This window comes from Oryx dammah, unplaced genomic scaffold (genome assembly GCF_014754425.2).
Source record: "Oryx dammah isolate SB20612 unplaced genomic scaffold, SCBI_Odam_1.1 HiC_scaffold_12, whole genome shotgun sequence".
NCBI classification, from domain to species: Eukaryota; Metazoa; Chordata; class Mammalia; order Artiodactyla; family Bovidae; genus Oryx; species Oryx dammah.
In genome coordinates, this window is record NW_024070196.1 from 53,431,481 (window position 1) to 53,444,326 (window position 12,846).

At 35.1% G+C, this 12,846-nt stretch overlaps 1 protein-coding gene across 1 annotated transcript in view; it reads left to right on the forward strand.

Moving 5' to 3' along the window:
- Positions 1 to 615: 615 nt before the first annotated feature.
- IFT81 (intraflagellar transport 81) overlaps positions 616 to 12,846 on the forward strand; it is an 86,335-nt gene continuing 74,104 nt past the window's right edge. Inside the window, exons 1-5 of the mRNA XM_040250689.1 lie at positions 616 to 738; positions 3,302 to 3,367; positions 3,682 to 3,792; positions 4,824 to 4,908; positions 11,993 to 12,156. Of these exons, the coding sequence (XP_040106623.1) occupies positions 661 to 738; positions 3,302 to 3,367; positions 3,682 to 3,792; positions 4,824 to 4,908; positions 11,993 to 12,156 (504 nt within the window). The 5' untranslated portion in view covers positions 616 to 660. The remainder of the gene's footprint in view (positions 739 to 3,301; positions 3,368 to 3,681; positions 3,793 to 4,823; positions 4,909 to 11,992; positions 12,157 to 12,846) is intronic.

Sequence of the window (12,846 nt, forward strand, 5' to 3'; positions counted from 1 at the left end):
GATCGAACCCGGGTCTCCTTCATTGCAGGCAGACACTTTATCCTCTGAGCCACCAGGGAAGATAACCCTCCACTGTATAATCATAAGGAATTTGATTTATGTCATACTTGAATGGTCTAGTGGTTTTCCCTACTTTCTTCAATTTAAGTCTGAATGAGGAGTTCATGATCTGAGCCATAATCAGATCAGATAAGTAACTAGCAATTACAAGTTTATATGATACTTACTCTGATATCATGGTACTCATATAGAATAGGTACAGGGCTAAAGAAGGCTTCTTTGTGGACACTGAGATCTGAAGGATGAGTCAGTTATCCAGGAAAGGGATGAAGGAGTCATAGAGTGTTGTTCTCAGACAGAATAAGGTGTGTAAAGTGAAGGTGGATGGAGTAGGGTGTGTAAAGTGAAAGTGGACTATACCAGGAATTTAAAGAAGGTCAGCATAGCTGGCAAATGGAGTGTTGGTTAGGAAAGTAATCAGGGACGTCTTTAGAGGTCAGATTATATACACCAACATTTTTGTGTCCTGTATGAATATTTAAATGGTGTTCTATACTGATTAAATAATGACTATAAGTTAATAGATGACCTGATTAAGGAAACCTACTGGATCTAGTCAGTTTATAATTTTTTAACTTGTTCTTTTAGTATGAAGATTTGATGGAAGCCTTTAAAACTTTGCATAAAGAATGTGAGCAGCTTAAGACATCTGGATTTTCTACAGCAGAAATAAGAAGGGTAAAGAAAAACAATGATTTTGGTGGGGATTTGAATTAAATTCAGAATGTCTTAAAACTATAGAAACTAATGATAGCAAATGGCAAATTTTCTTTTGTAGGATCTTTGCTGATTTTTTGCTGATTCTTTACCGAAGAAATTAATGAGGCCAGGGTTAACTCACAGTTAATTCTTATGTACTATTGTTATATAGAGCACCTTGTTGTTGTCAGTCACTAAGTCATGTCTGACTTTTTTGCAACCCCATGGACCAGAGCCCACCAGGCTCCTCTGTCCATGGGATTTCCCAGGCAAGAATACTGGAGTAGATTACCATGTCCTCTTCCTGGGGATCTTCCCGATCCACAGATCAAACCCAAGTCTTCTGCATTAGCAGGCAGATTCTTTACTACTGAGCCACCAGGGAAGCCTGCATAGATCACTGCCATGCATTAAAAGTAATTATGTTTTGGGTCTTCATCTAATATATATGTGTATACACACACACACATATATATAAAGTCTATGTCAGAGAAGAAAGAAAAATAGAAGGAAAAAAATCTAATTGTTAACATTTGTTGCACTATATCCTTTCAGATTTTGTGTATGTGTGTGTGCGTATGTATGTATGTATTTGGGATCACACTATACATAATTATTTGTATCTTGTTTTTTTAATCATTGCATTGTGAATATATTCCCATTGTTATCTTTCTACAATGTGATTTTCAATGAGTAAATAGTATTCTATGGTATGGATAGTTTAACAGTTTTTGGTGTTTTGTTTTCATAATTTGCTATTATAGATAATGCTATAATTATCTTCTACATAAATTTATTTGGGGCTATCTGCGATTGTTTCCTTAGAATAAATTTCTAGAAGTAGAAAGCATATAAAGATTTTTATGTCTTTCTTGATGCATGTTATTTAGTGTTCTCCAAAAAATATTTTTGTACTCTCACCAGACATATAAGTTCTTTCTCTAAAAAATTGCTAATTCTCGCTTTCTTGAATTTTATATTTTTAGAAATAACATCTTTATCTTCTCAAACAAGAATCATTAGAAGTTGCTTCCTCAGGGAGGCCCTTCCCTGATTCTCTAGATGGATTAGTTCACCTCAATTCTTTTTGTTTTATGACACTCATTGTACTTACAATTATTTTAATGTCTGTCTTCCCAGACATTTTAAACTCTGTGAGGGCGAGAACCATGTCTATATATCTTATTTACCACAATATCCCCAGTGTCTGTCCCCAGTCCCCTGCATGTAATAGGTCTCCAATAAGAGTTTATTGAATGTATTAGAAATGAAAGATGAAGTCACATCTAATAGAAAACAAAGACCCGTAAGTAGATACTTATTACAAAGTATGGAATAAGGGTGATAGATACCCATCTACTGTTCCTCCATTATGCCATGTTAGTAACCAGAAATGATAAAATAACCTAGAGTCTGTGATTTTAATTTTATTATTACCAGAGTGTTTTTGAATATATTCTTTGTAAGGAAATACAATTAAGCAAAAAATAGAAACTAATTCACTTAAAATCCCATGCTCTTGTGGTAACTTTTACTGCTATTTTAGTGAATATATGTAAATCTTTTCCTTGGTATTGTATTATATATAAAGGTCATAGTCTGCTTTCAAGTAATGCTGTATCATGACTTCTTCTCATGTTATCCAACATTCTTCTGAATAATTTTTAGTAACTTTCATTGTGTCGTGCCATAATTCACTTAATAATCCTTAGACATTTAGGTCAGTTCCAAATTTTAGATAGAATTAGCATCTATGAGAATCCTTATAGATTCCCATGGGTAAAATTACTGATCCAGAAGGTATGCACATTTATTTTAAGACTTTTGAAATTATTCTTCAGTACAGTACCACCAATAGTAATGGTCCCTGTTTCCCCAGATCCTGGCAATACTGACCACCATGTGTATTTTTCCTTTCATTATACTGTGAGAGTTAGCCTGTTAGTTTTGGGGGTTTAGCAAGGATTTTTTTGCTTGTTTTGTTTTCACTAGAAAATATTGTGGAGCTGGTGGAGATTTTTTTTTTTTGAGATCTTTTATTTTTAGAAAGGGAATTGGTTAATTGGCAAAACCAGACACAAATTTATATATTGAAAACACCATAGCCTTAAAAATAATTTTACTGGAAAACTGACAGAATATAAAGTTTGGTGTTTAACAGAGCAGATGGGATGTCAGCAGCTGTTGTTCATGTTTTTAGACCTGCACACTATCCATTATAAAAGATTTTTGAAAAATTGTGTGTCCATATTGGAATTAGAACACAAATGGGCTGGTTGGCAGCTTCACCTTACTATTTTATAACCTGTTGCTTTTCTAAATGAATACCAAGCTACCAAATAAATTACTCTGCATAAAGAACCCTGGAGAGGAAGGGCGGGTGGTAGATAGAAATGCACTTCTTCCAAAAGAGGATCTTTATTTCTTAATGCTCTGGTTATAAGTGATGGAAGTGCTAAATGTGTAGTCATATAAAAACCTTATCTGAATTCTACAGACAAAGAATATTTTCCCTTATAATGTCTTCTTGACTGCTTTTTAGGATATCAGTGCAATGGAGGAAGAAAAGGATCAGCTTATTAAGAGAGTTGAACGTTTGAAGAAAAGGGTAAGGCAAGAATTAGCACTGTAAAACTTTGACCCTCAGTCCCAAGAACTTGCAAAGAATTAGGAATTGCGAGTAAAGATTAAGCAAGGCATAAGTGTATGTCTGAAGAGGGAGTCAAATAACATGAACAGAAAGGGAATCTCCCTAGGCAGCAGCCCAAGGCTTTCAAGGACCTGGAGTCTGAAACTTTAGTGTCATCTCTAGGGAATGCTGTTTACCAAAAGGAAATGATAAGTGAATGTCTGAGTCACATGACATGCTAATGTCTCTCTTAAATCTGACAGTAACATATACTACTTATTCCCTTACTGTAGGTGGAGACAGTTCAGAATCATCAGAGGATGCTGAAAATAGCAAGGCAACTTCGAGTTGAGAAAGAGAGAGAAGAATTTCTTGCACAACAGAAACAGGAACAAAAAAATCAGGTACCCACATAAAAGTTTATATTGTCATGATGAAAGAAATAGTTCCTTCTGATCATTCAGGTGTTAAGAGGAAGATTTTAGGAATTGAGGACATTCATGTTTCCCTTTGTTAACATAATGAAATACTCTTTTTAAGAGTATTGCATGGTACCAACAGCAAAAACAAAACCATCTTTTGGGTTTCTATTCTTCATGTGTATCTATGCACTATCTCTTGGGCTGTGCTTAACTCATGTTGTTCCAGCATTACAGAATATCCATTGTAATCTAAAGCGGTAAGATTAACTGTTAATAGAACTTCTAGAATCTCTAAAGGGTGTCTTTAAGATTCAGACTGTATGAGAATGTCTATTTTATTCCATGAATCATGGTGTTTTTTATGTTTTACTCCAGTGGCAAATAAGCAAATCATGAAAAGACTCAAAGTCACACATACTCCACATTTTTAGATTTTGCCTTAAAGAAAAAAATAATTTGGCCAGAAAGTATTTCTTTTATTTTATTAAAAATCTATCTTAAAACTGAGTGGACTTGTGTATTAGAATGATATTTCAAATCAGCATCATTTCCTACTAAATGGGCAGTTTAGGTTTTTGGCTCTTCTGGAACTTGGCTTGGCATCATAATATTAGTGCAGTAAGCTGCATTTGCCCGTGCCCTGACTGGTTACTTAGCTTCACTTTCTGATTTTCAAACATCATTTCTGAGAATGTTAACATTCCTTGGAATTGAGAAAACCATGTTTTAACAGAAAAGCCTAGTACAAATATTTCTTTAATATGCATTTTTCCTTGATCACGAAATTCAACAAATAACGTAAAGAAAACATTTCTGAAAGCTTTTTTTTTAAAGTTTTACTTGAAAATGTATTGAGCAAACCAGTTACATTTTTGGCTTAGCTTAGTAATTTCTTAGTTATTGTTTATTTCATTTATAAGAATTATGTAGAACTTGTATTTTTCATTGCTTGTCTATATAAATGGTAGGTTTCAGCAGAATAGGCAAGTAATAGATATAATTGTATTTTAAAGCTATTTCATGCAGTGCAGAGACTGCAAAGAATACAAAACCAGCTGAAAAGTATGCGACATGCAGCAGCAGATGCGACACCTGAAAGTAAGTGGAAATTACTGTGTGATATAGGTGATCATATTAGTGAGAATATTAGTTTAAATCAGTAGTCTTCCTTACTAATGGTAACTGATTATTGTCAAGCGATAGGTCAGCATTTTGGGGCATCATTTCCTAGCTAGTAAGTGACAGCCTGGTGAAGACATCCTGAAGTGTTCACCTAGGGTCTTTTAATTCCCTTTCAGTGTTTTGTCAGAGAGTGAAGGTAGTGGAAACCATGGTGGAGGGAGGCTCTCTGGTGTGTGAATGTATAAAAGAACGGATGCTATGAAAAAGTTGGACAGAAAAAGTGTAAATATCATTTTACTGCCAAGGCTATAAAGAAAAAGAATAAAATGCTAGATCCTTAAAACTGAGTGCTTTTCGTATTTTGGGTGGTGCCAATGAAATGGTATCTCTGGCTCTGTTATCACATTAGCTTTACATAGAGGATGGATGGCAGGAGAAGAAGGGGGCAACAGAGGATGAAATGGGTGGATGGCATCATCGACTTAATGAACATGAGATTGAGCAAACTCTGGGAGATAATGAAGGACAGGGAAGCCTGGCATGCTGCAGTCCATGGGGTTGCAAAGAGTTGGACATGACAGCGACTGAACAGCAATCCCAGATTATACCACCAAACCCATCCTAGGCATTTTCGAGGTGTTTTTATTCATCAGAAGGGAGATGATGTAAACTGAAAGAACAGTAAAAAAATTCTCATTTGTACTGGATGAATATTTCAATGTAAATATCCAGCTCTTGGAGGATATTTTTTAAGTGTTCTAGGAAACATTATACTCTAATATATAATACGTAGAATGGCTATAATAAAAAAGACAGTCAATAACAAGTGTTGACAAGGTTGTGAAAAAATTGGACCCTGCATACAGTGCTGGTGGAAATGTAAAATGATTCATCTTCTTTGGAAAACAGTTCGGCAGTTCCTCGAAATGTTAAACCTAGAGTTACCATATGATTCAGCAATTTTATTCCTGGATATCTACCCAAAAGAGTTGAAGACATATGTCCACAGAAAAACTTGTACACACATGTTCATAGCAGCATTGTTTATAATGTTGCTAAGTCATGTCCGACTCTTTGCAGCTGTATGGACTGCAGCATGCCAGGCTTCCCTGTCCTTCACTTTCTCCCGGAGTTTGTTCAAATTCATATCCATTGAATCAGTGATGCTATCTAACCATCTCATCCTCTGCTGCTCTTCCTTCTCCTCCTGCCTTCAATCTTTGCCAGCATCAGGGTCTTTTCATAATAGCCAAAATATAAAGACAATACCAATGTCCCTAAACTGATGAATGAATAAACAAATTATAGCATAACCATACAGTGGAATTTTATTCAACAATAAAAGGAATGAAGTATTGATACATGCTACAATATGGATGAATTCCCAAATCATCCTAAGTGAAACAAAGACAACTTATTATGTGATCCCATTTGTATGAAATTTCCAGAATAAGCAAATACATAGAGACAGAAATCAGTGATGAGTGCCTAGGGCTGGGAAATTATAGGCGAGGACAACTGTGTTGGTTGGTGGGTGGGTGATGGGGGATAGGAGACTGCTAGTGGGTATAGAGGCTTCTTTCGAAACCTGATTAAAATGGTATAAAATTGATTATGGTAGTCATACAGTTCTGTGAATATACTAAAAGCCATTGAACCGTATGCTTTAAGTAGATGAATTTTATGGCTATATGGTAAATTATATCTCAATAAATCTGTTAAAGAGATAATACAGTACTTCCTTGATTCTAGACACATGATCTTTAACATTTTAATTGTTTTTGCAGTTGGGGTATATCTTGCACTTTATGTATACATTTCACATGGTATTTGTTAATTTAGTTGATGTCTTATAATTAATAGCATCTTAAAATCAAAGAAATATGACACATTTAATTAATATTTAAGAAACCACAATAGTATTCCCCATAAAATGTATGGTTAATACATGTGAATTAATGACTTTCCATAGAATCTCTTGGCTTTCCTTGGTAGCTCAGATGGTAAAGAATCTGCCTGTAATACAGGAGTTTTGATCCCTGGATCCCTGGATTGGGAAGATCACCTGGAGAAGGCAGTGGCTACCCACTCCAATATTATTGTCTGGAGAATTCCATGGACAGAGGAGCCTGGTGGGCTACAGTCGATGGGGTTGCAAAGAGTCAGACACCACTGAGTTGTTTAACTATATGAAATCTCTCACTCCTCTCAGTCATAAATTCAGCTTCAAGCAATACCTGGAAGTTGCTGTGCAGGTAGTTGTTGGCATCATTTGATTCTTTATTCACTAGGTTTTCACTTTTTAGGAGAATGTTTAAGACAAAAGGAAATAATTTTTAGTGCTTTTTTACTCCTTAGTATAATATACAGTATAACTTTTTAGTATATGTTCTCTGGATTTGATGTAGGTTCCTTCACATCTTTAGTGTAAAAAATTAAGATAAATTTTCAAAAGAAATTCATTAAATTATACACATTTAAAAATGAATATCAACAAGAAATTTGTTTGCATAGGTCTATCTTTGCTAAGAAATTTTTAGAACTTACCATTAATAGTGAATTTTTGAAAATGAAAGTAATGTGTAGAAGAATTGAAAGATTTAGTAAGCAGAAAAATAACTTATTGATCAGCACAGTTTACTACAATTTAAAATGTTAGCCTGAACATGTGTTTCTTCAGTGTCTGTTATCCTCAATTTTATTAGGTTAAATATTTCTTGCTATTATGGTTTAATTCTGGTAACTAAGAATATCCAAAGGTATTTATAGTGTTAGTAATATTTCATTTTTTATTTGAGCAGATAGACTTTATTTTGCTTTGGCTTTATAGACTAAATAGAATTTTGAGGTCAGGAAATACATATTTAGTAATAAAATGGACAAATAAAATTTGTTCTCTTTGGGGCATCTCTTGAGATGGTTTAGTAGATCCTGCTAAATAATAAAATCAGTTGTATTGCTAAGTAGTAATAGAAATAATTGGCTCAGAACCAGTCCATTAATTCAGTGTTTATTGAACATCTGCTCCATGTCAGGTACTGTGCTAAGTACTGGGAATAGAAAGGAAAGCTATTTCTATTAAAGTGCTCACAGGCTAATGGTGAAATGACAAGCAGTAGACAATGATAATGCAGCATGACAAATAAACTGATGGAGCCCAGCTTTGATGAAAACAAAGAGGCAAAGAGCACCAAACTCCAGCACGTTTGTTAGTTGCTCAGTCATGCCCAACTCGTTGCAACCCCATGGACTGTAACCCACCAGGCTCCTCTGTTCATGGAATTGTCTGGACAAGAATACTGGCATGGGTTGCCATGCCCTCCTCTAGGGGATCTTCCCAACCCAGGGATTGAACCTGGGTCTCCCGCATTGCGGGCAGATTCTTTACCATCTGAGCTACTCTAACAGAGTCAAATGGCTTCCTGGAGGTGTGGTGATTGAGTAACTTAATGCTGCAGAGGTGGAGGAATGGAAGACATTCCATGCTAAAGCACAGTGACTGAAACAACAATGCAGTGGGCTGAGCAGATGATGGAGGAAGTAGAGATAAAAAGTCAGGCTTCTTCTGACTGCTTGTCTTCGAAAAGAATGCAAGGGAGGGAGTGTGGGAATGATTGAGAAATCTATGCATAGACCGAGGGACGGTAGTGGTGTAGTGGTGTTTACTGAAGAGACAGTCAGACCAAGGAAAATGTGAAGATTCGGGAGGAAAAGGTGAGAACCGGTAGCAACCTTTCCTGTGTGCTCCCATTGTATCCCAGCTATTTCACTGAATGTTCTACAGCAGTTACCATAACATGTTAATTGTTGGCATACCTGACTAGCTAACTCTGGGCTAGTCATGAAGTCATAATTATTCTATTTTCAGGCCTTAACACACAGATTTGCACAGTAAGCATTTAGTAAATAATCTGTTAAATAGTTGGGAGGAGGAAGTAGAGACCCTAACCCTGCATAGGAAGAAAATTATCTTTTCCACAGGTAGGAGGGGAATCAAAGAAGAAAAAACTGCTAAAAATATTGAAATAAGGTATTATTTGTGCAATATGTGTTTTTTGTGGGTTGACAGGGAATGGGGAGCAGGAAGTTCAGTCCCTGCTTTGTTGACATTGTTCTGGGAAGCAGAGTCTTAAGGATTATATTCAGCAGACTAGGAAAAGAGTAAATTAAACAGATGTTCAATTGCTTCAGGTATTTAGTTTAATAAGGTCCATCTAAATATTTTAGTAACAAAAAATGGCTTACAAAAAAATTCTATTTGCTTAAATAACATGAAAGTATTTTTAGTGTCACAGTGTAATTTGTATTTTTTCTGAGTAACAGCCATATTATAAAACATTCACTGAAGTTTTAATTTATCTTTATATTCTACATATTCCTGAGATTTGTTGTATAAAAGAAGCTTCTTATTCAGTTGTAGTAGGATCAGCAAGATGTTTTCAGAGGGTTTTTAATCACAATGTTTGCTGAGATCTTAGTGACCTTATATTTATCTCATCAGCATGTTTTTATCAAACTTTTTGTTTTGTATTGGGGTATAGTCAATTAACAATGTTGTGGTAGTTTCAGGTGAACAGTGAACGGACTCAGCCATACATATATGTGTTCACCAGGATTTTAAAAGATAATTTTTTTAAAAAACTGCATAGAAATATGTCCACTTTTCAAAGTATAAGTTAAAATTTTTAAGAAAAGGATTTAAAATGTGACAGAAACTGTTTTTTGTTGACCTTATCTCAGCTTTACTGAGGTTAAATGGGCATATGCTACTAAGTCACTTCAGTCGTGTCCAACTCTGTGCGACCCCATAGACAGCAGCCCACCAGGCTCCCCCGTCCCTGGGATTCTCCAGGCAAGAACACTGGAGTGGGTTGCCATTTCCTTCTCCAATGCATGAAAGTGAAAAGTGAAAGGAAGTCTCGCTCAGCCATGTTCAACTCTTCACGACCCCATGGACTGCAGCCTACCAGGCTCCTCTGTCCATGAGATTTTCCAGGCAAGAGTACTGGAGTGAGGTGCCATCGCCTTCTCCAAAATGGACATATAATAAACTGCAAATGTTTAAAGTATACACTTGTTAAGTATTGACATATGTGTACCCTGATGAAACTATCACCTTAATCAAAATATAAATATTGCTATATCCATCACTGTAAAACATTTCCTTTGTAATGTCTCATTTCTGTCCCTCTCACCCTCCTCAGACAACCATTGACCTGCTTTCTGCTACTATAGATTAGTTTGTATTTTCTAGAATTAGGAACTTTTTTAAACAGGCAAAATAATATTTAAGAATTTAAAATCTTTTAAAAACATTTTAGACTTTATTTCTTGCATCTCTGGATTATATGCAGTATGTTTTAAGAACTTGAAGATGGAAAAAATGGTCATCTAACAGCCAAAGAAGCCAGGGTGTAGAGTTAATTGGAAACCATATAGGAATGATTGCCTAATTATAGTGATTCATGAAACACTCTCTTCCCTTCCATTCTCCAGTCCCTAAAAAAGAGATGGGAAATTGTAGGGATGAATGGAAAACTTATGAATTTCCCATTAATAAAATTTTACCCATTAATACATGGCTGGCTCAGGAAAACTAAAAATAACTTTAAGGCTTTGGTCCAAATTTATTATGCAATCTACGTATGTAGATTACTTAAACCGGAAATCCGGTGTTTTAAAAAGTCCAGCCAGAATTTGTAGATGTGTAATGGAAAGATCTGAAATAAACTTTTTAAATCTCTTGAGGCTGGGAATTTATAACAAAATCATTATTCACTGAAAATCTGTGTATGTGTACAGTTGTGCTCTCTGCCAGAATAAGAAAACTCTCAAATCTTAAAAATATAATTTAAGTTGTCACTTAACTGTAAACTTAATACTTTGTAAAATCAAAACTACCAAATGTGGAAAACTGAAAATGTTTATGAATGTAGATAATTTCTCTTTTTCAGAATTTAACTTGTACCTTTAGTAATGTCTTCATTAGTTTAAACCTAAAAATTACAATGTATTATACTGTTGTGAAGTATTAGAATAGAAATATAATTGCATGCTGCTGCTGCTGCTGCTAAGTCGCTTCAGTCGTGTCCGACTCTGTGCAACCCCATAGACGGCAGCCCACTAGGCTCCTCTGTCCCTGGGATTCTCCAGGCAAGAATACTGGAGTGAGTGAGTTGCCATTTCCTTCTCCAATGCATGAAAGTGAAAAGTGAAAGTGAAGTTGCTCAGTCATGCCCGACTCTTAGCGACCCCATGGACTGCAGCCTACCAGGCTCCTCTATCCATGGGATTTTCCAGGCAAGAGTACTGGAGTGGGTTGCCATTGCCTTCTCTGATATAAATTGCATAAGTACTGCAAAAGAAAAGGAATAAATGACTACTTACAGAGGAAGTAACCTGGATTAGATTTCATTTGTGTTGTCATTTGGTTCATGAGTTCCTTAAATACATAGAATCAAAATATGATCCAGCAATATATTTGGCTCTGTAAATGTTATTTTTGCATAATGTGGAGTATAAAAGAATTAGATGGTAATTTGGGAATATCATAATATTACTTTTTCTGTAATTTAAATATTCTTCTATGTAAATTAAGACTTCCCTGGTGGCTCAGATGGTAAAGCGTCTGTCTACAATACGGGATACCTGGTTTTGATCCCTGGGTTGGGAAGATCCCCTGGAGAAGGAAATGGCAATCCACTCCAGGACTATTGCCTGGAAAATCCCATGGACAGAGGAGCCTGGTAGGCTACAGTCCACGGGGTCGCAAAGAGTTGGACACGACTGAGTGACTTCACTATAGTCTATATAAGTTGTCCTTTATTATCATTCTGATTAACCTCAAAAAGTTTCAGTGGCCAATCCTTTATTGTTCTGTAATGACAGCCCACTGCAGTATTCTTGCCTGGAAAATTCCATGGACAGAGGAGCCTGTGGGCTACAGTCCATGGGGTCACAGAGTCAGACCTACTCTCTCCAGGTTGTATGTTTTAAAATGTAGAAAGCATCACTGTACCTACTCTGTTGGGCTGAGTAATCACTTATTTAATTTTCATAGGTTTAATGAAGAGGCTAGAGGAGGAGATAAAATTTAATTCATATATGGTAACTGAAAAATTTCCTAAAGAATTAGAGAACAAGAAAAAAGAATTACATTTTTTACAAAAAGTGGTCTCGGAGCCTGCTATGGGCCATTCTGATCTTCTTGAACTTGAATCTAAAGTAAGTAACAATCACCTTTTTTTTATAAGCTCCCAATTTTATCTCATCTCCAGTCCCATGAAAATTATGTGAACTACTTCTATAGTGTTCTGTTCTTGACTCTGAAATTAACCTGTGCTAAGAGTTGATAGCTCTTATAAGGAATTGTTCTTTATGAGAAATTATAACACATTATGTTGTTTCTTAATCCACAACTGATTAGGAAACTGGGTAACTTGGAGAAATAAATTAATGCATATGGTTGACTCATAGGTTTATATGTTTATAATATAATCATTTACATAACAAAATTTAAAAAATATTTTAAATGATTACTTTTTATTTCCAAAAATAATATAGCAATTTTGTACTTAAAGCTAATGTTTTTTATTAGCTTTTTATGCCTGCTTTGGAATTATTAAACTTTCTTGTAATGTTCATTGAAACCTAATATCATAGCATTTTTGTTTCTTAAAAATAAAATACTAATCAAGTGTTTATTTCTTTAAATAATAATTAAATATCATGAAAATTGATTGAAGGATTTTGACATTAATAGGCTTAATAGCCACTACAATTAAATACATAATTCTTTTAATTTATGTATAGAAATTAGTTGTCCAACTCAGATTTGGCTTAAATTTAATGTCATAGGATTAGCAGGAAAATTCTAGTCTTTTCAAAGGATAGTTATACTGAAAGTCATATAAT